This window comes from Mya arenaria, chromosome 6 (assembly GCF_026914265.1).
Source record: "Mya arenaria isolate MELC-2E11 chromosome 6, ASM2691426v1".
Classification (NCBI taxonomy): domain Eukaryota; kingdom Metazoa; phylum Mollusca; class Bivalvia; order Myida; family Myidae; genus Mya; species Mya arenaria.
This window is the reverse complement of record NC_069127.1, coordinates 10,513,265-10,537,055: the sequence shown is the minus strand read 5'-3', so window position 1 is coordinate 10,537,055 and position 23,791 is coordinate 10,513,265. Positions and strand designations below refer to the sequence as shown.

At 36.0% G+C, this 23,791-nt stretch overlaps 5 protein-coding genes across 6 annotated transcripts; 3 read left to right on the top strand and 2 right to left on the bottom strand.

The window, feature by feature from the left end:
• Positions 1-593: 593 nt before the first annotated feature.
• LOC128238798 (uncharacterized) lies at positions 594-1,623 on the top strand. Its single transcript, XM_052955051.1, has 2 exons — positions 594-1,324; positions 1,550-1,623. Exons 1-2 carry the CDS (start codon positions 884-886, stop codon positions 1,580-1,582), a joined length of 474 nt encoding a protein of 157 aa, XP_052811011.1. The 5' UTR covers positions 594-883; the 3' UTR covers positions 1,583-1,623.
• LOC128238795 (uncharacterized) lies at positions 1,473-9,153 on the top strand. The gene is made up of 13 exons (XM_052955047.1): positions 1,473-1,623; positions 1,922-2,015; positions 2,265-2,363; positions 2,681-2,769; positions 3,611-3,665; positions 4,299-4,680; positions 5,061-5,149; positions 5,489-5,723; positions 6,041-6,285; positions 6,549-6,675; positions 7,463-7,535; positions 7,861-8,276; positions 8,405-9,153. The coding sequence occupies exons 6-12, from the start codon at positions 4,362-4,364 to the stop codon at positions 7,934-7,936; spliced, it is 1,164 nt and encodes a 387-aa protein (XP_052811007.1). The 5' UTR covers positions 1,473-1,623; positions 1,922-2,015; positions 2,265-2,363; positions 2,681-2,769; positions 3,611-3,665; positions 4,299-4,361; the 3' UTR covers positions 7,937-8,276; positions 8,405-9,153.
• A 487-nt stretch (positions 9,154-9,640) lies between these two features.
• LOC128238792 (uncharacterized) lies at positions 9,641-12,107 on the bottom strand. The gene is made up of 3 exons (XM_052955043.1): positions 11,732-12,107; positions 10,919-11,066; positions 9,641-10,559 (listed from the first exon to the last, which is right to left on the bottom strand). Exons 1-3 carry the CDS (start codon positions 12,042-12,044, stop codon positions 9,641-9,643), a joined length of 1,380 nt encoding a protein of 459 aa, XP_052811003.1. The 5' UTR covers positions 12,045-12,107.
• A 47-nt stretch (positions 12,108-12,154) lies between these two features.
• LOC128238796 (palmitoyltransferase ZDHHC22-like) lies at positions 12,155-21,655 on the top strand. Of its 2 annotated transcripts, XM_052955048.1 has the most exons (3): positions 12,155-12,292; positions 13,418-13,507; positions 17,553-21,655. In XM_052955048.1, exon 3 carries the CDS (start codon positions 19,659-19,661, stop codon positions 20,613-20,615), a length of 957 nt encoding a protein of 318 aa, XP_052811008.1. In that variant the 5' UTR covers positions 12,155-12,292; positions 13,418-13,507; positions 17,553-19,658; the 3' UTR covers positions 20,616-21,655. The 2 variants fall into 2 exon arrangements, with proteins under 2 accessions (XP_052811008.1, XP_052811009.1); XM_052955049.1 differs by lacking the exon at positions 13,418-13,507 and having other exon boundaries at positions 12,209-12,292.
• Positions 14,085-16,825, bottom strand: LOC128237148 (E3 SUMO-protein ligase ZBED1-like). The gene is made up of 3 exons (XM_052952416.1): positions 15,489-16,825; positions 14,909-15,047; positions 14,085-14,624 (listed from the first exon to the last, which is right to left on the bottom strand). Exons 1-3 carry the CDS (start codon positions 16,823-16,825, stop codon positions 14,085-14,087), a joined length of 2,016 nt encoding a protein of 671 aa, XP_052808376.1.
• Positions 21,656-23,791: the final 2,136 nt, after the last annotated feature.

Here is a 23,791-nt window from a genome sequence, read left to right as displayed (position 1 = left end):
ACATACACAATACAAAACAACTCTGGATTATCTCTTTCGATATTTTCACTTGTCTTGATTAATCCACTTTCTTGTTTGACATCCTTGACCCGTAACCTAGTTGTAGTTTTAGTGAAACTATGTGAGTCCTTATTGCATAGTGGGGAATATCTCTAGTGACAATGTCATCAATTGAGCTCATGGGATAGTGCTCTCGAGCCTTGTTAGTTGGATCTATAAATATTCTGTCTCTGCCGTTATTCTTCTTCATACAAACCATGCTACTTACCCATTTAGCTGGTTCTTCTACTGGCGCTATAATACTCCATTTATGTAAGTGATCTAAAAACCGGGTTACATATGTGTCCGTGTAATTTACTTGAGTCCTTTTAAAGCACATCCGCGACCACGACCATAGCTACCTCTGTCTCTTTTTTGGACCCACTTCTGCGACTCGCCTCTATGCAGGTGGTAGACTTCTAAAAATGTCCGATTTGGCCACAAGTGTCGCACTTCCTGTTAAATGATGGGTAACGTTTGTATTCATGGCAATCTGATTAAAATCATATCCCCTATATTGCTGTGCATGGGGATCTGACCGGCACCAATTGGAGATCACCATCGCGTAACGTAACCATTAACCAATCAACGCCTAGCTTTCATATAGCGAAAACGAAAGTAGAAGTCGAAAGTTTCTATTTTTATCGCTGGAATTTCCGAATTTTTAGTGCGTAATTTTTACAACGTGTAATTCTCACACACACCGTCTGTGAAATCGCCATGTCAAGATCGTGAAAGTATTTCATTGTTTTGTTTGATTTGTTTGCCAATATCTCGCCCTAGACCTTACGTGAAAAGATCTCATCACCAACATTAAATATTTGGTTTACTGTAACTGTACAAAATGGCAGAGTTGACAGTTTCCACGCCGAAGAAACATCATTTGCAAGATCGATGTGTTTTGTGTGGGATGGTGTTTTGTAATGTTGAAATAACGCCTTCTGGCAGAAAAATAAAAACGAGCGTGAACATGAACAAAAAATTGAAAATAACGAAACAAACAGTTGATGATCTGCATTTAGTTATTGATATGGACCTGACCTCAACAGATGCTACTGGGATTTGCATTAAGTGCAATCGACTGGTGAAAGGGGTAGTTGAAAAATTGCAAATTATTAAACAGACCCTCAACGAATCCATTGGTTATAGTCGTAAATTAACTGTGAAACGTCTGCTGTGGTCCCCTTCAAGTTCCAGTACAACACAACAACCTATGAAAAAAGTATTCAGTCCTAAAGTGCAACTGTGGCCTAAAACAAAATTGAAGAGTGCATCGGAGTTACAGGTAGGTAACTAGATGAATTTAAGAAAAATTGAAGAAAGTTGTGTTTAATCCATTGTTCAAACAAAATTACATGAACAGTGGCTTGCCAGTGTTTTGTTTTCAGACAATTTTTGGTTTAACACCCAGAAACTGATTTAAGTCTAGCAGAAGACCCCAGTTTAAAGCCTCATCCGAAAGCCTGGCAAATGGGGAACAATGAAAAAGCATTCTTTAATTTAATTTCAGACGGAGCTGGGCTTTAAACCCTGGAAATCATGATTTTGAAACCTCTGGACCACTGCAACCCCCTTTCCAACAAGGTGCCGCCCTACCGCCTAGTAGAATATTGTTTATAGATTTCCCCTATTCTTATAAAACATACTTTTAATTTCCTCTCAAAATTTCAAATGGCATCACCACTTGACTGTCATGACAAGATGTGCTCGGATTACTAGCATAAACAGTACTTTTAAATGAGAAAGCTACTAGTACCTACTTACAAAAAAATTAAAAAAATTATCATCTTTTTATTTCATAAAGACCCTTTTTAAATTTTTTATGTTTCATGTCAAAATATTCAAATACACTATATATGTTTAAATCCATCACATTTTTCAGACCATGATTATCAGTCCATATGGAAAATCAGGCAAAGTTCTGCAAGAGCCGTCGGGCAACACATGTACACAGCTTTCAACTGGTGATAATGCAGGTGTGTAAAGTTTTGCACAAAGAGATGCAATAGTTAAATGTTCGTAGAATGTTTTAAGTGTGCATGGAAGTCATTGAGTCTTTTGTGTAAGAAGATAGACCTAGGCTACATGTAACAGTATATTCACAATCGTTTGGTTTAAATTTATGTTTTTTAAATGTTTACAAATTTCAAAGGTGAACACTAATAATTTATACATGTACTATTATAAATTGTGTAGTTTAGTTAATTTGCTTATGTTTTTTGCAGTAAGGCAGATGGCAACAACAACTGAGGCATTGCTGCAGTTTCACAGACCTATATTGCCAGCCATTTCAGAACAACCAAACATCCCAAATGTTATTACAGGTAAGTTTTTTATCTCAAGTCCATAGAAAAAAGATACTTTCTTTCTATTGAGAGATTAAGTGAAGAGCGACTGACTTGTTTAGCCTAACTAGATTCTTCAACAGTTTCATATAAGCAGTATTTTGTTCGAATTTATGTTATATTCTTTGTACTTAATTGAAAAAAGAATATTTTTGCTTTGTTAATGAAATGATTACCAGTTATGTTTTTATCAAAGGAAATACAACAGTGCAAATTTAGTTATTAAGTGTTACTTAATATCTAGATTTAAAAAGAAGTTTCCACAAATACAAACGTACATAGTAACTTCTTTACAGAAACATCCGACAAGCAAACGAAAGCAAGAAAGTCGCTGTTCTCCCCTGTCTCTGGACAAGCAACTGATAAAAAAGGACCCAAAGTAGAGGTAAAGAAAGGACAAATTAATTGTTGCATTGTTAAGCTTATGCAGAGACCCTTGTTTGTTTATCAAATGTTAACGACTAATTATGCAGATAATATCTGTTTGGCGTCAATATGATGGTATATTTATATAATTCTGAAATGGAAAACAAAAAAATAATTAAGTAGTTTCTTACAAGGGTCACCTGTAAAAGGCTAAAGTTCAGTTTGAAGTTGAACCCTGTTTTTTTTCTTTCAATTTTCATTACAGGTGGTCTAACTAAATATTGTATTACATGTTATTCCATATTTGGATACACTTATGATAGAAAACAAATATACTAGCTGATTTGTTTCATAAAGTATTTAAAAACCTTTGGCAGCCAGCCTGAGAATTTCAATGCGTAATAGTAATATGTATCTTTCAATTTTTGTACAGTATTTTGTTAGACCACACTTTAAAAAAATATTGAGTTATTAAAAATAGAAACCCTGTCTTGGTTTCTTCCTTTGATTTATTGACAATGCAAGCTAAAGATGTCAAATTTTATTTATTGAAATCTGTCATTATTATGATTTACTGACAGTATTAATTCTTTTTGGATCAGAAATGTGTACAATGATTGAACATAATGCTCACTTGCAAATAAATATTTATCTACCTATAAAAAAATAGAATGAATAACGATATTTTTTCAACCAGTAAATAACACTCTTTTATTATCCAACTTATATCTTTGAATGTATTATTTGACATCTTTAACTTAATTGCATGTTGTTTGCATGATTTGTTAGATCATTGAAGGAATAGGTAAGAGGTTGTTAATAGTTCACGTTATCTTTGTGTTATGCTATTTTCCTTGCAGAGTTTCCAGGATTTTAAAGTTCACCCTGTATCACAGAAAGAAATAACCATTGGTGGTAAGTGAAAAATCTTGTCAAGCTTGTCAAGTGAAAAATCTTGTCAGTAATTTCTTACTTGTCAAGAAAGTAATTGTTCAAGGTTAACACATACAGTATATCAAGACCCCTGACCTTCACTCATGAAGAACAAGATTCTGATGTAAATTAGGCTTTGTTTCTCATTAATTGCAACATTTCCTTTAAATTTGATTAAAACAGCTAACTTTTGTGCTGTTACATGATCCATTTTAATTTCCAAAGAGTTCCATTCTTGTAATAAAGTAATAAATGTTGTTTTTAAAGATTTTTAGCAGGGGTGTTCACACAAATTACAGCAATTGTCTGGTTATAGGAACTGTATAATGTACAGTGTATACTGCAGATCTGAATTTTCAAGTGTATAAAAAGATACAATAACTTGTCATTGTGATAATTTAGATTTTTAAGAGTCCTTTTTCAAAGATTTAGCTTGTAATTAGTTTGTATTTTCTAATGCAATTCTTGGGAAAAATGTTGATTTACATATAAAAGTTTCTACCAAATATTTCTAAATTCAGTTAATTGTCATGCTAATACATGTAGCAAATGCTCCAACATGATATATCACATTTTTTTCCATGATATTAAAAAATCTAATTATTTGATTTATAGATAACAGTATACTATGAAAGTGGAAAGAGGACAGTTGTCATTGAAAACAAAGACCATATAAAAATGTGTAAAGTCATATTCTACCAAAAAAATGTTGAAAAGGGACTTATGGAGATTTTAGAAACAACCAGCAAAGATCAATTTGCTGCTTATGCTGCAAAGATAGTAAAGAATGAATGTGAAACTATTTGTAAACGGCACTCGGACTTCGCATTGACTGATAAAACTTATGAAGGGATAATGGAATTCTCCTGGGACCACTTATACCAAGACCTATTACTTGGAGCTCCAAACACTTTACGCATTGTGTCATCCATGGTAACCAGTAGCATCCCAATGCCAGTACCAAGCAAGGAATTTCACCATGCCCTTTTTGCAATAGGTAAGAGTATATTAGCGCACCATCTGTATGTATCCTGTCTGATTCTATAAAAGATAGTAAGACAAGATTGAAGGATAATTATAACATATGAATATGGCATCTTTTTTAAACTATTTGAAGAGATCAATCTTGATTAAAATATAATAAAATACTGTAGATGTTGCCATACAACAACAAATAATGTGTGTACTGTATTATCTTACTCTGGTAATGCAGTTTAGTTATGTTATGGCTATGCCTGAAAAGCTAATTGTATCACACATTGAGAGCTAAATCATAATGACATTGACCTGTTCTAGTTGAATTCTTTTAATTATTATTACTTGATGTAAGAAATATGTTATTATGTATGACAACTGTAAATTGTTATAATATAATAGGTATAATATTACATGGACGAAACAGGGAAGCAACTACATTGCAGTATCTGAATGGAATGGTACTTCTTCATGGAGGGTGTACACATCAGGTAAGCTAGACTTAATCACAAACATCCTGATATTTTGGCATTTGTTGATTCTATCTGGAACTATAAGCAAGATTTCAATGAAACTTGGCCAGGATGATCCCCAAGTGCTTTACTTGTGCAGCAATTGTGCTTACTAAGAATGATGAGACTAGGTCAAGGTCATGGTCACCTTTCTTTTAAGTTTTGTTTGAAAGAAGGATACTGGCTTAATTTTCTAATGTTTATGAACAAGAGTTATAATTAAGATACTCAAAAAGCTTATTCGATAGAGGGTGCCAAGATTCTCTGTGATGTCCTGTTAATGTACATGAATAAGTTAAAAGTTCCCTTGTTTTTCAGGACATGAAACGCTTGGCTAAGTTAGGTGTATGTGTCTTTCCTGAGACAGTCAGAAATAAACTGCAGTCCTGGCAAAGTAATCTTGATGAAAAACTGTTAGAAGTGAAGGAAAAATGGTGCAAGGGTGACAGTATGACATATCAACTTGTTGGCGATAACTGGGATAAAAATATAGTACCCTCTTACAGGACTTCTAAAAATTCAACACAGTCAATACATCTTTTTAACGTTATTGGTAAGATTTTTTTGTCCATTACATCAGTGAAAACTATTTTTGGTTAATCGAGTATTACAGTAACCATTAAAATATCAATTGAAACATAACATGTATATTTTCAATGATTTTGCCAAAAAACAGAATTTTATATGTTGTGGAACTCATACTTTTAAGTAACAGAAAGAGTATGGATTCACAGCTGGCATAGCTAGAAATAACCTTTTTCGAATGATCTGATTTGCCCACCAATATATGTACAAGGCATTTATTTTGTCTGACAACTTTTAACCTCTCTCGGGCACGTAAGACATGGCACAAAATATTATACTTTCCAGGCGTCATTGACCGGATTGTAATAAAGAAGGAAGAAGGCACTCCTGTTAGGACAGTGGACAGCATGACAGCCGTTGACTTTATACCATCTGAAGGGGACATTGACAGTCTACAAAAAGAACTAACGTTCCTTGTGGCCAGATCTGTTATCCAAAATATTAAACAAATGGAAGATTTGTTTGGGAAAATTTACCCTGGCCATCTGGAGCATATCCACAGTAATGAAGCTGGAATGAAAACTTCGCAGGTAAATCTTGTGATTTAATAAGGTCATTTATTTTACATATAATCCCGTCATATATGTGGTTTTAGTTCATTTCTTTGATTAATTTAGAAAGAATTCATTTAAATACCAATTGATACATATATATTGCAAACCTTGTATTACTTTTCATTGTACTGTTGTGAAGAAACCTTAATTAACGTTGTGAAGATTTTACTTAAAGAGCATAAACATTTCTTATTATGTTTTGAAAGCATTTAAGTTAAATATCTTGTTTTTATTTACAGTATTCTCTTGGTCTTTTTGATTGTGATGAAAAGAAAACAGCAGATGTCATAAGGTTGTTGCAAAACTTGACAGAGAAATACGTTCCCAAGAAGGATGGGGAGATTGTTGAAGAAGTTTTTTTTGGAGGTTATTTCATGTATTTTTTATGCTTAAGATTTTACATAAAAGTAAAAATTGAGTAAATCAGCTATTTTAAGCCATTTTTGTGGCTTCGTTACTGATTGAAAAAAATCTTTTGCCAATATCAAAATGATATACAATAGACTATTTAAATACATTCGTCTCTTTAAAGTATGTACCTTTACTAGATATATATTATACATCTATACAGGAAACTTTTTCTAAGTGTAATTTAGTCTTAAGATGTATATGACACTGGTTTATACTTGCTTACACTTCAAAATGCCAGTCTTTATAAATTATAAGTAATACTTTCTATATCAAAAGAATAACAGTGAACAAGTTCTTTAAGCAAAAGAATATTTATGCCCCCTTTTGAAAAAAGTGGGGTATATTGTTTTGCACATGTCGGTCGGTCGGTCGGTCGGTCGGTCTGTCTGTCTGTCTGTCGGTCGGTCGGAATACCAAATGGTTTCCGATCAATAACTTGAGAACGCTTTGACCGAGGGACCTCATACTAGGTAGGCTTATTGGTCATGACCAGCAGATGAACCCTATTGATTTTGAGGTCAGTGGGTCAAAGGTCAAGGTCAGTGTGACTGTAAGCTGAAAAAAGGTTTTCTGATTGTCCATATTTTATTTAAGTGTCCAAATCCTACTAACAATTTGGCTCCCAAGGGGGCATAAATGTTTCACTAACATCTCTGGTTTATTTAATACTTGACCTTTTCTATAGTATAAATTGGTGTCTAATTTTCATCAAGCATGCTAAACTTTTTATTTTATATTTAAGGAGACAGACTGACTGATGAAAAAATTCAGGTTGCTCAGCAAGCAATGAGAAATGCTGACAGTGGCTTAGAGAGGTTAGAAGGCTTCATTTCAAAGATAGAGGATTTTCATCGCTTAATGAATTTAGTCACGAAACATTTGTCTACTTTTCTTTTTAGTTGGTAAAACATATATCATACACTTTCAACCAATCTCAGCTGGTTTGCAAGGTGGTTCGATCCTTCAGTCAGACAGATATCTTAATACAATAATATGGATAGACTGATATAATGTAATTTGAATATGTATTACTGTCCTCTATGGTACAGGTCAAGTGTAATATATATATCCTGAAACATTTTAAATATAACTGCAGTTGATTATTGTGAGGTTAACTCATCCTTTTGCATTGTTTTATAGGCAATCCACAGGCTGTCATACAATACACAGTCTTCCAGAGATAGGGGAACTGTACATTATTACAGAAACTTACTGAATGCGCGAAATGTCAAGGGCGAAGTAAAAAACTCTTACCGGGCATATAAGCAGCTATATTACACATTGTTTGATGCCATTTGCTGTGTGCTGTTCCTTAAGAAATTTGAATTGGATAGCTGTGATTCAACTATTCCAGTACCACAAGGCATAAAAGATTGGGAAGCAGATCAACAGTTACAATGGCTAAATGACAAGTGTGGTGAAATTGTAAAAGAGATTTTTCCTCATGATTTATTTGCAGAATTGCAGAATGTGCTCGCAGATCCTGATCACGAGGAAAATTACTGGGTTAATTCTATTGAAAATGACAATTTCAAGTGCCACTTCTGTAATTCAAGGTATAAATATGTAATATCTTTGAAAATGCATGAAAAAACTAAACATCAAGTTAACATGTCTGCCAAGGTCCAAACAACAAACTCATTGCTTAGGCAAACAGATGAACTGAATGACTATCTTGTTTCAGTTTTCCGTCTAACAGCTCTTCACCAAAACTTAAACAGTGCTGTTGATATGGGTGATGGCTACAGAGTAGTAAGGAGTGCCAAATTTGAAACGCCTATATACAACAGGACCAACAAAGTTAAATATTTGATAGGAAGTGTACATCTTACAGCACTTGTGTCTGGCACATTACCGGCTCACCAATCAAAGCGCTTAATTGCAAACAGATTCATCAATATTTCAGGTGGGAAGAACAATAATTTGTCTTTGGATGAATTTGTTGAAATTTTAAACAGAGACACCAAAAATGCAACACATGGCTTTCAAACAAAAGACAGTATTGTGCAACATTCAAAAGAATTTCCCCATCTTGTTCATGCAGTTAAACATTTTGATGCTATGTGTGAAGTAAAAAAAAGAAAAGGGTTTCACAAACTTCCTTCATACAAGGAGGATGTCAAAAAGGTTTTGATAGATTTGCTGTCTATTAATGGTTTAGAAGTTCGTCCTGGCCGCACACTTCATTGCCGTAAAATTGTGCAAAAAAGCAGCAATCCTTTCAGTGACTGTTTTGTTGGTTTGCCAGTAATGATTGCCAGACACAAGCCAGAATTGCCATTCAGACGTTTGCGGAATAAGAACATGTAATCTTTCCAATGTCTTTTCGTTTTGTGTTTTGAAGTACAACTGTACATGTAAACAAGGGTGCAATAGCAACAAAATACGCCTGTTTGTAGTAAATATATTCAATCAAATATATACCTGTTAAAATTAAACGTTTTTAGGTCAATATAAAATATGCATAATGTGGTGAGGCACAATCAGACTGAAGATGTTAGTTTCTGCTGCATTCAATTATAAACTCTATAAAAACTCAGGATGTGGTTAAATTTGACCTTTAACCTCAGAAGAGTGACCTTGACCTATGAGCAAAGGAGCTGCTTCTTGCGCATGAAACATTTGTGTGAAGTTTAATTGTGCTTCACATAAAAAGCTAAACAAGATAAAATCTACAACATTTTATAATTTAATTTTAACTTTATTCTTCATTAAAATGCTATATTCATTATACTGTTCATTTTTCTTCTTGCATTAGGTATATAGTGAATTATAGCCATTGACTATAACAATTGTTTTTTAATATGTGGTGAGGCAAAATATTAGTACATGATTGTATTTTATTAGATACTACATCATTTTTGAAATTAAATCTTATAATTTAAATTCTAAGATATGTTTTTGTTGTCTTTTATAATTTTCATTCAAAGCCACCATCGAAACTGACATCAGATTCATATTCGTAGGAAATAGTATCACTGTCACTACTGACCAATGCATCTTCTGCTTTAGCGGAAAAAGTACCTACTAAAACTTCTATGGGATGGGGTGTACAGGAACCACAGTTGCAGTGAGAAACGCAGAGATCACAGCACATATGTGCTGGGTCTGAGACAACCTCTTCACTGGTAAAGTTTTTCAACAAACACCTCCTCCTACATTCCACAGAACCTATTACTTCCTTCACTTCTTTTGAAATATGATTTAATTGATACCGATTACAAAAAATAACACAGACTGAGGGCTCATCATTACGACCACATCGTCCACTTTCCTGTAACAGATCAACAACATCTTTTGGTGGTCCAAATAAAATCACCCCATGGCAGTTCTTGACATCAACACCCAAGCCTAAAGCTGTTGTTGCAATAACTACTTTCATTTGGGAGTCAAGCCCTAAATTTTGCACAATGTGTTCTTTTTTTTCTTGCGGCGTTTCAGAATGGTACATTTCAACCACATTTTGATCCATTAAATTTGTTTCAGTAACAACATAGTTAAAAAGTTGGCATACATCTTTGATGGAATTACAGTATATCAAAATCCTTGGGAAGTCTTTTTTGAATTCACACAATTTATCTATTAACCAAAAAAAGGTTTCCTCAATGGCAATTGGTGTTCTTTTTACAACATATTTGATATTGGCTCTGTTTGGAGAGGTTTCAATAACTCGGGCCTTTCCACTAAGATTCAAATTGCTCATTATCTGCGTTTTCATTTTCAAAGTACAAGTAGCACTCAGGGCTAACACTGTTGCGTCTGGAAATATTGAGCGTAATGTTCCAATATAGCGGAAATACTTCCGAAAGGCCTTCTCCTCGTCAACATCTAAACCACCCCTAAATAAATAAAAAAGTTTGTTTAATAAAAAATACATATTTATAGTTATTTGTAAATTACAGTCATTTTGTAAGAATGCCGTCTTGTAAATATTCAGTCAGTCTGATAAAACTTGGAATTCTTTAAAAGTTATAAATGACTGAAAATAATTTGTATCGGTTGTATCAGACTCCCAAGTGTTTGCATACCATACCATGTACAAAGCACAACCATTGTAAATGTTACACATGCTTATAAAGTGCATGACAAAATATCACTATTATATTCACATAACCAGATACACAGGAACATGGTTTACATTTAGTCTAGGTTCTTTCTTGTTGTTTTGTAAATTGTAATTATATTTTACAAAACCTACCACATTGAAATTGTGTGACACTCGTCAACAACTATCAATGATACATCTTTAATTTGCCTGACCCACTCTTCTGCAAGTGCCTCTGGTGAAGCAAATATCACACTGATCGTCCCATCGTCAATTGCCTCATTGGCGTCTTGGTCTGTGCCTGAAAAGCACAATTTATTTCAATAATTCAGTAAACTAAAATTCTTGCACCCGAGTTTAAATTTGACATATTGGTTTCTAATGTTTTTTTTTTAATTTTATAGCTAGTCCACAGATGTCTGACCAATTAATTGGTCCATTATGGAAATAAAGAATTACGGAGGTTTTGTCACACTACCAGTTCGTCACACTGATTTTATATAGTAATACAAAAGAGGTTTCGTCACACTTTTTACATAGTTATTGAAAAAGAGATAGTCCAAATTAATGATATTGTATTTCACACATATTTTATAAGGTAATAAAATCTTTGAAATTTCATGATTGTGATTAATTAAATAAGTCAGCTGGCCATTTAAAAATTATGATATTAATTATTAATATTGAGTTTAATTTGATTACTGATGAATGCAAACAACTAATCAGTGGCACATTTATTATCCATTGTTTGTTCACACATTGGTAATATCTATTATCTCCCATATAAATTAAGTGTGACGAAACCTCTTTGAATTTACTATATAAAATCAGTGTGACGAACTGGTAGTGTGACGAAACCTCCGACACCCGAAATAAACAGCAATAACCTGAATAACTCAGTTGATCAGTAATATAAATCTATGCTACAAAGTAAGAAAAAGGACAGAATGTTGACTTTAAACAAACCTCTCAAGGCAGCTGTTACTCCAAACTGCTGCACTCGTCTGACTTGGTCTTCCATAAGGGAGATGAGGGGACAGCATACCAACACCGTGTCATGATTTTCAGGATTAAGAGCTCTTTTTACTGGTAAGAACATTTGGTACGGCAATGATTTACCATACCCAGTTGGCAGTATTGCAAAACAATCATTTCCGTTCAGTATTTCCATTAGAATTTCCATTTGATTGTGTTTTAAGGCCGTTATAAATTCCATTTCACCAACAACTTTCCGGATAGCCATGGGTATCGCCATTTTGATGATCGCGCCTACATTCATTCCGTAACAGGCGATTTCATTGGCTGATCTATTTTTAGCGATATTGGAAATCCGAAATGTAATGAAAACGGTTTGAAACTGGTGACGGTCAGATCTTCGTGTACAGAAGATCAGGATTTTAATCAGATTGTATTCATGGTTTCTATAACACCTCTTGCAATATGGTTGGTTGTGTCGATAACGGTGTTAATTATTACCGGCACCTCTTGGTGCATGTACTACATTGACTTTTGGATTTTCCGCATCAGGTAAGTTCTTAAAGAGAGCTGTTGTAAGTTCAAGCTGTCTGCAAGTTTGAATAACTTTTTCCAAAGATTAGTGGTAAGAAATCCCTGAATTTTAATGTTTCCATGGCTATGTACAGCAAAAAGCTGACTATATTTCCTGAAAACCGTATCCAAACCGTGCTTATCTTCGGCTGGGCGAGCTCGCACATTGTTAGCATCGTCCCTCTTTTTCTCAGGAGCCCAAACAAATGTGTCATATATTCTTACAGACTCTCGACCCCTGTTAGTGCACATTGTTAGCATCGTCCCTCTTTTTCTCAGGAGCCCAAACAAATGTGTCATATATTCTCACAGACTCTCGACCATGTTAGTGCACACTGTTAGTATCGGCCCTCTCTTTTTCTCAGGAGCCCAAACAAATGTGTCATATATTCTCACATACTCTCGACCATGTTAGCCAACAGTATTGCAACTATCATACGACCTTAAGTTTTATACGAGGCCAATGCGTCTAAATGCACCACAAAGTCACGTGTGTATTGTTCCAAATCAGGTGCAATGGAATCCGTGTTAGTTGGATTGAATTTGGGCAGATTCCTTACGCCATTGGACGACATCGTTAGTCCTGTATATCAATGATAGATTTAGGTTATCCGGTTAGCGCAGTGGTTAGCGCATGCGCTTCTCATCAAGGCGACCCGGGTTCGATTCCCGGCCTGGGCGCATGTGTGTTTGGTTAGTGATCACCAAGCCGGACACGTGGGTTTTCTCCGGGTACTCCGGTTTTCCCAACAACACAAGACCACACTCTCGCGCAACATCGTGTCAACTAGAGTGACTTAGTATAAATTATCAAAGCTTTCTTCACAATCGTTTGAAATGTATAATGTTTAAACTAATGATAGATTTAATAATATAATCACAAGTAAAGCCTTCTGCCGACCTTCTTCTGTTATTTCGCCACTTCTGGCGCCATGTAATTACAGAATACAAGATACAATTCAAGAATTGTCAATACGAGCTGTCAATATGAGGCCGACAACACATCATTTTATATGATGATGAAAATAATATTTCTGATGTATATTCACTTTAAAGAAACAAATTTGTACAGAAAAAAGTGAATTTTGCAACTTTTTATTTTAGCAATAGCATTTGAGCACCGCCATTATCAAGGATGTTTACAATTCAGCAGTCAATCGAGCAAAAAAGCCTAGATTGTTGGGTAGCTTAATGGTAAGGAATGTATTCATTTTTTTACATTTAAATCATAACAGTTGTTATTAGAGGTGAAACGATTCAAAAAAATTCGATTCGATTCGATTTCGATTTTTGTTAGTACGATTCGATTATTTTCGATTCGATTCAATTAAAGTTTGCAATTTAAAAAAAATGCATTGACAAAGTTGTAAACATTATTTGTTTTTTTAATATCAGTCGAGTAATGCACAAACAATAGTGTGAACATACTTTTGTGAGAAGCCAGAGCAATGAGAGTATCCTAGTCACAGTCTTAAACAGAATGTATTCAGGAATAACTTTTGAAAAAGAACTTGAATTATTCAGACCTTCAAATCTGAATTATTTAAATTCTTTTTTAAAAACAATTACATGTCCACATTGTCACTCAATAAGCATCAGGAAATTGAATCAAAAAGCCTTTTTCTTCAGTATATCTTTCATTCATAAGATTTATTAACAGCAAGTAACAAAAGCAAATGAAGTGCTGACATAGTGAATGGACAGAGGCACATTCTTCGAACAACCACTTCACCTACAGGAATAAAGCATTAAAATGGTCCATTTGAATACTTTATTCATTTAGGTCAGAAATCTTAAGATTTTTTTTGTCACTGCTCAGTGTGCCCCTCTGTGCATTCACAATGTCCCCAGCAGTTGAGAAAACCCGTTCACTAGCAACAGATGTTGCTGGGATGACCAAATAGCTGCTGGCGAGCTTGGAGAGGATAGGATAGTGACCAGCTCTCTCTTTCCACCACTGGAGTGGATCTGACTTTAAGGATACCACAGGCTCCTTCTCATAGTCTGCAATTTCACTGTCAACCCTCTGGTCTAGAGATTTTGCAGGCTCAACACATGTGACAAACACATCACCAAACAAACTCTCTAGAGCATTTTCAGAGGAATTTGGCTCTGGTGACAATCTGGGCTTTAGCTCCGGTGACAATCTGGGCTTCTTCATAGCTGGTTCTTCTTCAGGTTCTTCTGGCTGATCAAGGGGTTGGCGTCGTAGTTCTTCAAGAGCTGGTAAGGCAGGCATTACAGCTGTCCCAGTTGAACTGTCCTCTGGACTGCTTGGCTCATCTTTGACTTTCACATCACTCTGCATACTCTGAAATAAATGATAAACTGTTCATGTTTTTATTAAATTATTTTAACCCTACTATTTCAAATATGTGTAATATGTAGGATACATTATTTCATGACTTAGTAGTATGAGTGTATGACTTAGGTAAACATTTTTGTATAATGCTGATGGTATTCTACCAAATACATAAATGTTGACCCGACCAGGGCCGACCTTATGTCTTGCCTAGGACTAGATCAGCATTTTTGTTGTGGTATCAAGCAGTTGATAACAGTAAGCTAGTAACCATACAGCTTGCATATACTTACAGCAATGGCTATTGCCTTTTTGCTCATAGACTTGGAGATGTCATGTCTGTCTCCTTCCGAAATGTATGGCAGAGATTTGAACCTAGGATCTAGGGCAGCAGCTACATGCAGCATGTCAAGTAGATCTGGCTCTGTGTACCTGTAAATATACAAATGACAAGTGTAAGCATTTATTTTATTCATTGATCAATTTAACCTGTAAAATCTTACATTTAATGCAAAAATATAGAAAGCTATGTAAAAATTTACTTTGCCCATTAGAATTGAAGTCCAATAAGCACAGTTAACCCATATCAGACAGGACAGAAGGTGCTGTCTGATAAGTTTCAACTGTTTGCTAAAGCTATGAATGTTTCACAGTTTGTTATTGAAAAAATATCCAAACTTATTTAAAAATTAGCCCAATTAATTTTCAAAGAAAGATTTGTCTTGCAAAATACATTTTCTAGTATGAAGTTTATTATTATAATAATAATTATTATAATATAAAGCTTCATACTAGAAAATGTGATATCTCTAGTTTGATTCAAAAAGGGGGATTTTGCATCCAAATTATAACTCACAAAGAACTGATAAATACCTTGGCAGGAGATTTTTCACAATGGCATCTTTGACGGCTTTGACGAAAGCATTGTCTCCTGGCATAATCTTCATTTGGACCAAAAGCATCTCTTTCATGGGATGTATCAGTGATACAGTTGGGCTGCTGTCTGAACATAGCAGATTTGTAGCCGTGTTGATTGGTCCAAGGATTTTTAATGCTGCTTCGAGATTTTGATTGTCTGTATCCGACAGAGTGACTACATCTGCAATGTTTTTCTTGACATCTTTGTGCAGTAAAGTGGCAAAGATGGCTGCCTGCTGCTCTAGATACCGCTCAATCATATGGAAGCTAGAATTCCATCTAGTTGCAACGTCCATGAGAAGTTTGTGCGTAGGTAAACCAAGTTGAGACTGCAATGACCTCAGAACTGCGGCTGCTGTTGTACTGCGATGAAATAGCCCAACTATTCGCCGAACTCTTCCTAACAAACGGTCCATCTCTTTGATTCCAAGCCCTTTCTGTGTTGCCAAATTGAGAGTATGGGCAAAACAAGGAATGTGCTTCAGCTCTGACAACCTCACAGCTTTGACAATGTTCATTGCATTATCCGTTGTAACTGTGGGTCCTTTTCCATGACGCTCCAAATTCCAACGTTTTACAGTGTCAACCAGAGAAAGTGACAGATTCTCTGCTGTGTGGGATTCTGAGAATGCCTGAGTCTCCAAAGTATAGCTAGAAATTTCCCAGTCAGTGCTGATTGTGTGAGCTGTTACAGTCAAGTAATTCACAGTTGCCCTTGACGTCCAAGAATCAGTTGTGATTGCTAATGATTCACAGCATCTAAGCTCATTCATTACCCTATTCTTTACCCTACTATTTATACCTGGGAGTACAGTGTTGGCAAAATGAGTCCGGCTAGGGAGGCAATAGCGTGGCTCAGCAATCTTCATGAGGTATTGAAAACCCTTATTTTCAACTACGCTAAAAGGTCTCATGTCCATAGCTATGAATGCTGCCGTTGCCTGAGTCAGTGCTTTGTGGCGGTCATTTGAAGTAGATAGCTTTTGTTTCATGTTAAACATGTCTGGTATTTTAGCATTGGATGACTTATTTGCTGATGGTTTGCCTACCGGGGTAGATTGCGGACCGGAGGTTGCGCTCGAAGCAGACGAAATGTCAATACCGTGTTTTCGTTTTAAGTGATTGGACATATTAGTCGTGTTCCCAGATTTACACAGAATATCTGCGTAGCAAACTTTGCACGTCGGCTTATTATCTTCGTCTGACGTTCCATCTCTGAATCCAAAGTATTCCCACACTTTGGAACGATACTTTTTTGGAGCGGCTCGTAATTTTACAGTCGGTTCCGACATCGTAATCAAGAATGAACACGCAGACGCTTGCCGCAATACAAATCAGATAACAGCAAGCGCCTTGACGATCAATAGTAGTGTCGTGAGTTACGCCCGATACGATTGGCTGGAACAGAAGTATTCAGCCAATCGTTGCGCCTCTATTAAAATACTCCCGATACCGTTTATTTTGACAGGTGACTAGAAATTTACATCGGAATTTGAATAGTTTGTTTCGACAAGTAAATAATTATATTGAGAGCTATTTGACAATAAAAAATCGAACCGAAACTGACACCTTACGGATCGAATCGAATCGAATCGAATCGAGGCCAAAAAATCACGGTTCAATCCACATCGCGATTAATCGTTTCACCTCTAGTTGTTATTCAAAGAAATATTCTAAGACTGAAAGTGAATATTTTGTGTATTGTTTAGTCTTAACAAACATTTAAAGTTATTTATAGCTTTAAACTACATGTATTTGTAAAATAATGTTAGAAATCTTAGTAGGGTTTTTTTTATTATGAAGTCTATATTAAGTTAAAAAACAACATGAGAAAATGGCTTTATGCGCTAAGAAATGCACTGTCAGGAATTGAAAATGTAAAATAGTTATGTTTATCCTTTTCAAATTTATTTAATCAGTTACATTATTCTACAAATTTGTTAAATGGTAATTGATCAGATTACATAAATAATACCAACAGTTATGATTACTGAATGAATGATAATACTTCTTTTTTAGCAATCGGACCATGGATTACTGAGAGGAAGGCGTTTTCGGGTCAGTATGAGAGATTTTCAATGGTGTCAACATCTCATGATCTTCAGGATTATCAGCCTACTGGAAAAGTCCATATTACCAGCAATCATATCGAGATGGAATGCGGATCTGTAGTTTGCAACTGACATTGTGAACCGTCGGACAGTGTTTCGTACATTAAACACAAAAGAAGTACACTATACTTCTAGATAACACAGGACATTGAACGGTCAAGTTTAGGCGCCATTTTTCCCACCTAAAAAGCGTCTGAAACACTTCTATTATAATTAGTTTACAATTTGTCACCGAAATTGCAGAAAAAATATAATTATAACTATTAAAATATGACTTTATTTGAAAAGCAAGTATGATTTTAGTATGTCGAACATATATGATCACGGACCATTAAAACCATTTATGGGGTTTATAGGTTTGTGATAAGATATTGAAAAGGATTCCTGAATGATAGGTTGGGATTGCAAAACCTTAAAAAGTGTCATTAGAATTAAACAGTAAAACATATGTCCATTTGGACGGTATGAAAACCCTTCAAACGTATTGAACCGAACTTAAATAAAAATAGTATTAATTAATACCACGTAATCATTATCGCGGCGCCCCGAAAGACGATCGGGCCTATTCTTTATGCATTCATAGGTTCTCGAGAGATGTCAATCGGAATTCTTGTAGCCTACCAAAATATTTATAGTTGTTATATCGAGCAAAATGAAGACATCGCAGGTGAATTAAGTGCTGATTGTTTGCAATTTTGCACGAGGCTGAGTTATGGTTGTCTTTTCACAATAGTATTGTTATTTGTTTGTTTTACTGTAAACCGCGGTATGAATGGCAATATGGCTCCATAATGGTTGGTCTTACGTGGCAACGCCACAATGAGATTTGATTGTAGTGTACACAACTAGTCTGACTATATTTTATATGTTGACCAAAGATAGGCTCGCACAAAGAAAGCAGTCCAAGGCGAACTAGTATTGATTAAGGGACAAACACGCAGATTGAATAAAAGGGGGCATGTATTCAAAATGCCATGAAAGTGTTATAAAACTATCATATACGTGTTATGTATTTCTAACCGAGAGTTCATATGTGGGTGGATAAAATCGCCCAGTCATTATTTCATTATTATGAAATAATAATACAGCAGCCACAATAAAAAAATACTACTGTGGTGGAGGAGAGAAACACAAATCTTTGTAGACATTCGGCGCCCACGCCAACTTATTTCAGAGAATGGCTACAACCAATATCATTGGTTTAAACGTGTCACGTGATGAATGCAGTGAAAAAAATGGTTAAAATATTTAGCATTGCTATAGGAGATACCCTAACGCTTAATAAGGTGACACCCAGCTAATATTTAAATTGCCTAAGTTTGTAAATGATTTAATGGCTTTCCATAAAATTTCATGTATGATACCAATTTTATAAGTGAGGGGAGCGTGGACGCCTTTGAGTATCCAGCCAAAAGAAATTTTAAAGATATGTCTAAAACTATGCTGAGTTATAGGGTGTGTAACAAACCTTGTATGCAATACTGTATGTACATATCTACAACATGTTTTCTTATTTAAGCTATCATTGCGTATATGTATACATGTATATTTCATTTCCTGCAAGGTGTGTTTTGGACGGAAAGCCTGAGAGGGAGAGGGATTCACTTTAAAATGCACCGCTTTCAAAGTTGTGCTGATATTATTGTGCGTGTCAACAAAGCTTTACAACTAAAATATTAGATGATTGCTTATATTCCAAACTTCAAGTATAATACTACATGTTAATCAATATGGTTATCGATCAATTGCCACAAAGGTCCCATTGAACCCCAAAGTAAATACATGCACATGTATACCTTTCGAAATGGTAAACTGATCACGATAAGAAATATATTTATCTCAAAAATATAACACTTAAGTGTTTAGCTTTATGTTCAACTGGACTTAAATATACGATATAAAACGAATAATAAATGCAAAATGGGAGTTTCTTGTATCTACTTAAAAGTTATTAATTGAAATCGTTCAGTATTTCCAATTGTAAATACACATGCAATAAAGACAAACACTCAAAATGGGGATATTCCATGTGCTATTTAAGACTAGTGTATCACGTCGTATGCGTCTCCAGGCTCTGGCAAACGTGTTCTGCGCCGTGCTCATGTGGACTTTGACGTTGATAGGGATGTACGTGGGTTTCTTCCACATAGTACCTAGCTGCTATAGTACCAAAGCCGTGTTCTGGCACCGACTGGCCATCTTGTACACATTTACAGGGGCCATTGGGAACTACCTCACATGCATCGTGACTAAAACAGACGTTAAAAAGATCCCGACGATAAAGGATTCTACGTCGTTACAAAAGGACGCACGAACAACCGCCCATGGCGTCAAAGGCAGTGAGACGGTTGACGCGGACGTTCAAGAGTCGATAGTTCCGGTATGCGGGCGCGGCCGGGAACGGTTCTGTCTCCCGTGTGATATGCAGGTTCCGATCCGCTCTTACCACTGCTATCTGTGTGAGAAATGTATCGTCAAGCGCGACCATCACTGCTTCTTTATGGGAGTCTGCATAGGCCGGGAAAACCACATCTACTTTATATGTTTCACATTGTTTATGGGCATTGGCTCATTCTATGGTGTATTGTTATTAGCCAAATATTTGAATTTCTTGTACCATATACAGTTTCAAGGACCACAGACGTTTTTGGTGTTATTCTTCAACATTCTGATTGGATTTTTTCGAGGACAGATCCCCACGTCCCGTTTCATGGGATTGTTCGTCCTTCTGTATATCAGTTTGGCCACCATGATTGTCGCTTTCGGATTTTTCGTTCGGCATATGATGCTAGTGCTAAAAGAGCAGACGACATTTGAGGCTAAATTTGGAGTCACGCGCTATTCAAAAGGAGGATGCTACGACAACTTCCGGCAGGTGTTTAATGCCCGATCCCTCGTGTCCCTGGTACTTCCACTCTGGGACCTCGCGACGGGGACGAACTATTGTAGGATATCCAGAAAATTTGATTGAAAGAATACTGATAAAGTAGCTAGTATAAATTAAAATATTGTCCATGAGTATGTGTATTTGACAGACCGAAACGTTTCTTGGAATACGCAAGTTCTTTAATTACTTTATTACATTAAAATGAGTTAACATGTGTGTGTAACATACTCAGTTATAAGTATATGCCTTATTCAGTTATAACCCTCAGACCATGTGTTTACAACCATTCATGTAAAGTATCCAGCCGTTTTCCTTTAATATATCATGTGACCACATATAGCTTTCAGGTTTTTAAACTGAGGCTTTTTAGATCTAGGGTCAGTTTCACAAGAAAATCTCTTCCGTCTAAAATCCTGTTGTCCGAATCATTCGAACACAACCTACATTTTCCGCCAATGGAAATGCATTAAGGCATTAAGTACTGGGCTTAATCATTAAGAATTTCTCTTTCCGCGGGTGCTTAAAGGTCCGCCTTTGCAACTCATTCGATACACACTCCCTACGTCAGATTTTGCGTTGGCAATGTGTCAGCCAATGAGGTAATATTTCAAGACACTTCGACGACCTGAATAAGAAGTGCTCGTTCGCTGCACTCACTCCGCCCATTCTTAATCATTGAATTATTTGATCATGTCATATAACCATTACTTCGAAGTGATTGAAATTGTGTCCCATTCCTAGTATGCAATCTCATTAAAACCAGCTCCCCAGTACACGCTTCACGACGTTACGCTATGTTTGATGCGGGCTAAATAACCAAGAACAGTGGAACACATCATTTGAAAGAAATATCAATTTGATTTCAGTTTTAAATCTTTATAAAACACCGGAACGCATATAATAAATATGATAGTGGGGTGGGGGCGTAAAAGGTTCTACTCAATATCTTGGACGAAATGTGCATGAAATGAAATTATGGGGTTGTTTGTTTGGGTTTTTTTTTTTCCAAAACGCAAAAGAAGACTGTATGGTCAAAACAAATTGGTTCAATCCTTCTTCGTGTTCAGCTGACGCTGATTCGACTTTTAGTATAAGCAAGTCGATCCCGAGTTTTAAAATATTGATGGTGGTATTTTGTGTTCTAAACATTTTAATGCCCATATTGTTATTTGTTGTATTTGATATAAAATGTAAAAAAGAGGTTGTTGTTGTAAGAGTCTGCCCGCGCCTTATAATGACTGCATTATGGCGTGACCTCGTCATATATTTAAGTGGTACTTAATAAAAAAAGGCAACCAAAAGGGGAATTTTATCCCCACCAGTTGAAGGGATGTTCACCAAACTTAAGGATTAATTGAATACCCAAAATGCCGCGAGACCTGCGATGAATGACATCCAGCTCTGACTATTGGTTTGCATTTTAAAGGATGAGCACGACTGGCGGTCAGTTCATTGATACAAAAAGAGGTACGTGTGTAAGTTTATTTATAATCGCACTCGGACAAGGCCCATTCGGCGAATGCTCCGATAAGATAGTTTATAATATTAGGTTTTTGGAGGAAAGTGCACGGACAGAATTTCCTTCTGGTTAGAGCTAACCTGGTTCTTAAACGTGCACCAGTGCACTGTCACACGCGACCCTCATTTAACGTCCCTCCCGGATGACGTTGAGACTTTGTGTTACGGCTGGTAATCGAACCTGCGACTCCTGAATAGACAGTCAATTGTTTTACCGGTTAACGTTGTCCGGTTAGCACACTCTTTTCACAACTTGCTAGGCGACCTGGGCAATTCCCGGCCCTAGGTGCATGCGAGTTAAGTTAGATGTCACCAAGCCGGACTAGTGGGTTTTCTCCGGGTACTTCGTTTCCACCACATCACAAGACCACACTCTCGTGCAACATCGTGCCAGAGACTGACATAGTATAAGTTTTCATAACTTTCTTCACAATCGTTGTGAAATATACAATGTTTAAACTACTTGTGTTACCACTAGACCATGGATCCGCCAAAAGAAGCTATGAGAGCTAAATATACAAATATAGTGTCGTGGTTAAACAGGACGCGGTCAGTCTGACCGATTGTCATGAATGCGGGTCAAAAAGGCCCACTTCCAGAAAGGCTCAGTACCAGAAAGGCCCAGTTTGATGTCTTATCTTTGATAGCTGTTTCATCTTAGATATATAGAAGTGAATATTTATTAAAAATAGCATAATGTCTTAAATAATCTTTTAAATTATTTCAGGAATTGCACCATTTTCAGTGGGTACAGAAAACGGCGTTACGTTAACATTTTTTTTTATTTACAGGCATAATTATACAATTTTCACAAGGTTGATATGTTTAACAATATAACAAGACTGCTGACTGAGAGATAGAATAATAACAGTGATGTAGATGCGGCAGCAAATTACATCCGCAGACGATATACGTCTCCAATCCTTCCTAGGTAAGCAGAAGTCCTAATGTCTCCATTCAAGTACTCGTCTGCAAGCGTGCTTATGGTGTTGTCTTGAGCAGACAACGGACGTTGCCTCCTCTCTCCAAGGCATCCGACTCTACAGCCATCTGCACAAGCTCGGCCTCCCGGCGAAGTACTGGCACGAGCCTGTATAACCCCAGTCCACTCCCTCCGGCCTTCTGGTTGAGACGGTTGTGCCACCCTGGAAATTTAGAAAATATACTTTGATTAAAATCAATATTAACTGAAATTTTGCTTTTGATTTAATACAATTTATTATTTAAATATTGTATTTTGTTTTTGTATTACAAACCTTCGACATCGTTGTTGGTGCGAATGGTCTGTCTGAGTACGGACGAATCCTCCACCGCAAAGATGGAATTCGTCATCCATAATATATATAAAAAAAAATTGAATTTCTTCCGAGGTTGCTAAAATATTCCATATATCCATACATAATATATATAAGTATACGAGTAACTAGCTTACTTAAACAAGAAAATTGATCCACCACTTCTCAAATTCATCATCAATTGTCCATCAGGTTTTTTAAATTGAAATATCAAAGACACACCGCAACTGATAATGTGAAACTATAATTATCACCTTATTAAAGACAAACTCCGCTAATCCTATCAAAGTACAACACCCTCAAACACAATACAGGTGTTTCCTTTGATTTAAAAGTAGGCCTTTTTGGACCAGGCCTTTCTGGACCGGGCCTTTCTGGTACTGGGCCTTTTTGACCCGACTCCATGAATAGGAGTGAATAGCTATTTATATAAATCAGTGTCAGACC

What these genes read in the sequence shown, in the direction of transcription:
- LOC128238795 (XM_052955047.1), top strand. Translation starts at nt 4,362, where the DNA reads ATGTGTAAAGTCATATTCTACCAAAAAAATGTTGAAAAGGGACTTATG. An exon ending in CTGGAATGAAAACTTCGCAG is followed by an intron (nt 6,286 to 6,548) that starts GTAAATCTTGTG and finishes TTTTATTTACAG; the next exon opens with TATTCTCTTGGTCTTTTTGA. An exon ending in GCTGACAGTGGCTTAGAGAG is followed by an intron (nt 7,536 to 7,860) that starts GTTAGAAGGCTT and finishes ATTGTTTTATAG; the next exon opens with GCAATCCACAGGCTGTCATA.
- LOC128238798 (XM_052955051.1), top strand. Translation starts at nt 884, where the DNA reads ATGGCAGAGTTGACAGTTTCCACGCCGAAGAAACATCATTTGCAAGAT. An exon ending in AGAGTGCATCGGAGTTACAG is followed by an intron (nt 1,325 to 1,549) that starts GTAGGTAACTAG and finishes ATTTAATTTCAG; the next exon opens with ACGGAGCTGGGCTTTAAACC.
- LOC128238792 (XM_052955043.1), bottom strand. Translation starts at nt 12,044, where the DNA reads ATGAATGTAGGCGCGATCATCAAAATGGCGATACCCATGGCTATCCGG. An exon ending in AGTAACAGCTGCCTTGAGAG is followed by an intron (nt 11,067 to 11,731) that starts GTTTGTTTAAAG and finishes TGTGCTTTTCAG; the next exon opens with GCACAGACCAAGACGCCAAT. An exon ending in TGTCACACAATTTCAATGTG is followed by an intron (nt 10,560 to 10,918) that starts GTAGGTTTTGTA and finishes TTATTTATTTAG; the next exon opens with GGGTGGTTTAGATGTTGACG.
- LOC128238796 (XM_052955048.1), top strand. Translation starts at nt 19,659, where the DNA reads ATGGGGATATTCCATGTGCTATTTAAGACTAGTGTATCACGTCGTATG.
- LOC128237148 (XM_052952416.1), bottom strand. Translation starts at nt 16,825, where the DNA reads ATGTCGGAACCGACTGTAAAATTACGAGCCGCTCCAAAAAAGTATCGT. An exon ending in GTGAAAAATCTCCTGCCAAG is followed by an intron (nt 15,048 to 15,488) that starts GTATTTATCAGT and finishes GTATATTTACAG; the next exon opens with GTACACAGAGCCAGATCTAC. An exon ending in AAAAGGCAATAGCCATTGCT is followed by an intron (nt 14,625 to 14,908) that starts GTAAGTATATGC and finishes CATTTATTTCAG; the next exon opens with AGTATGCAGAGTGATGTGAA.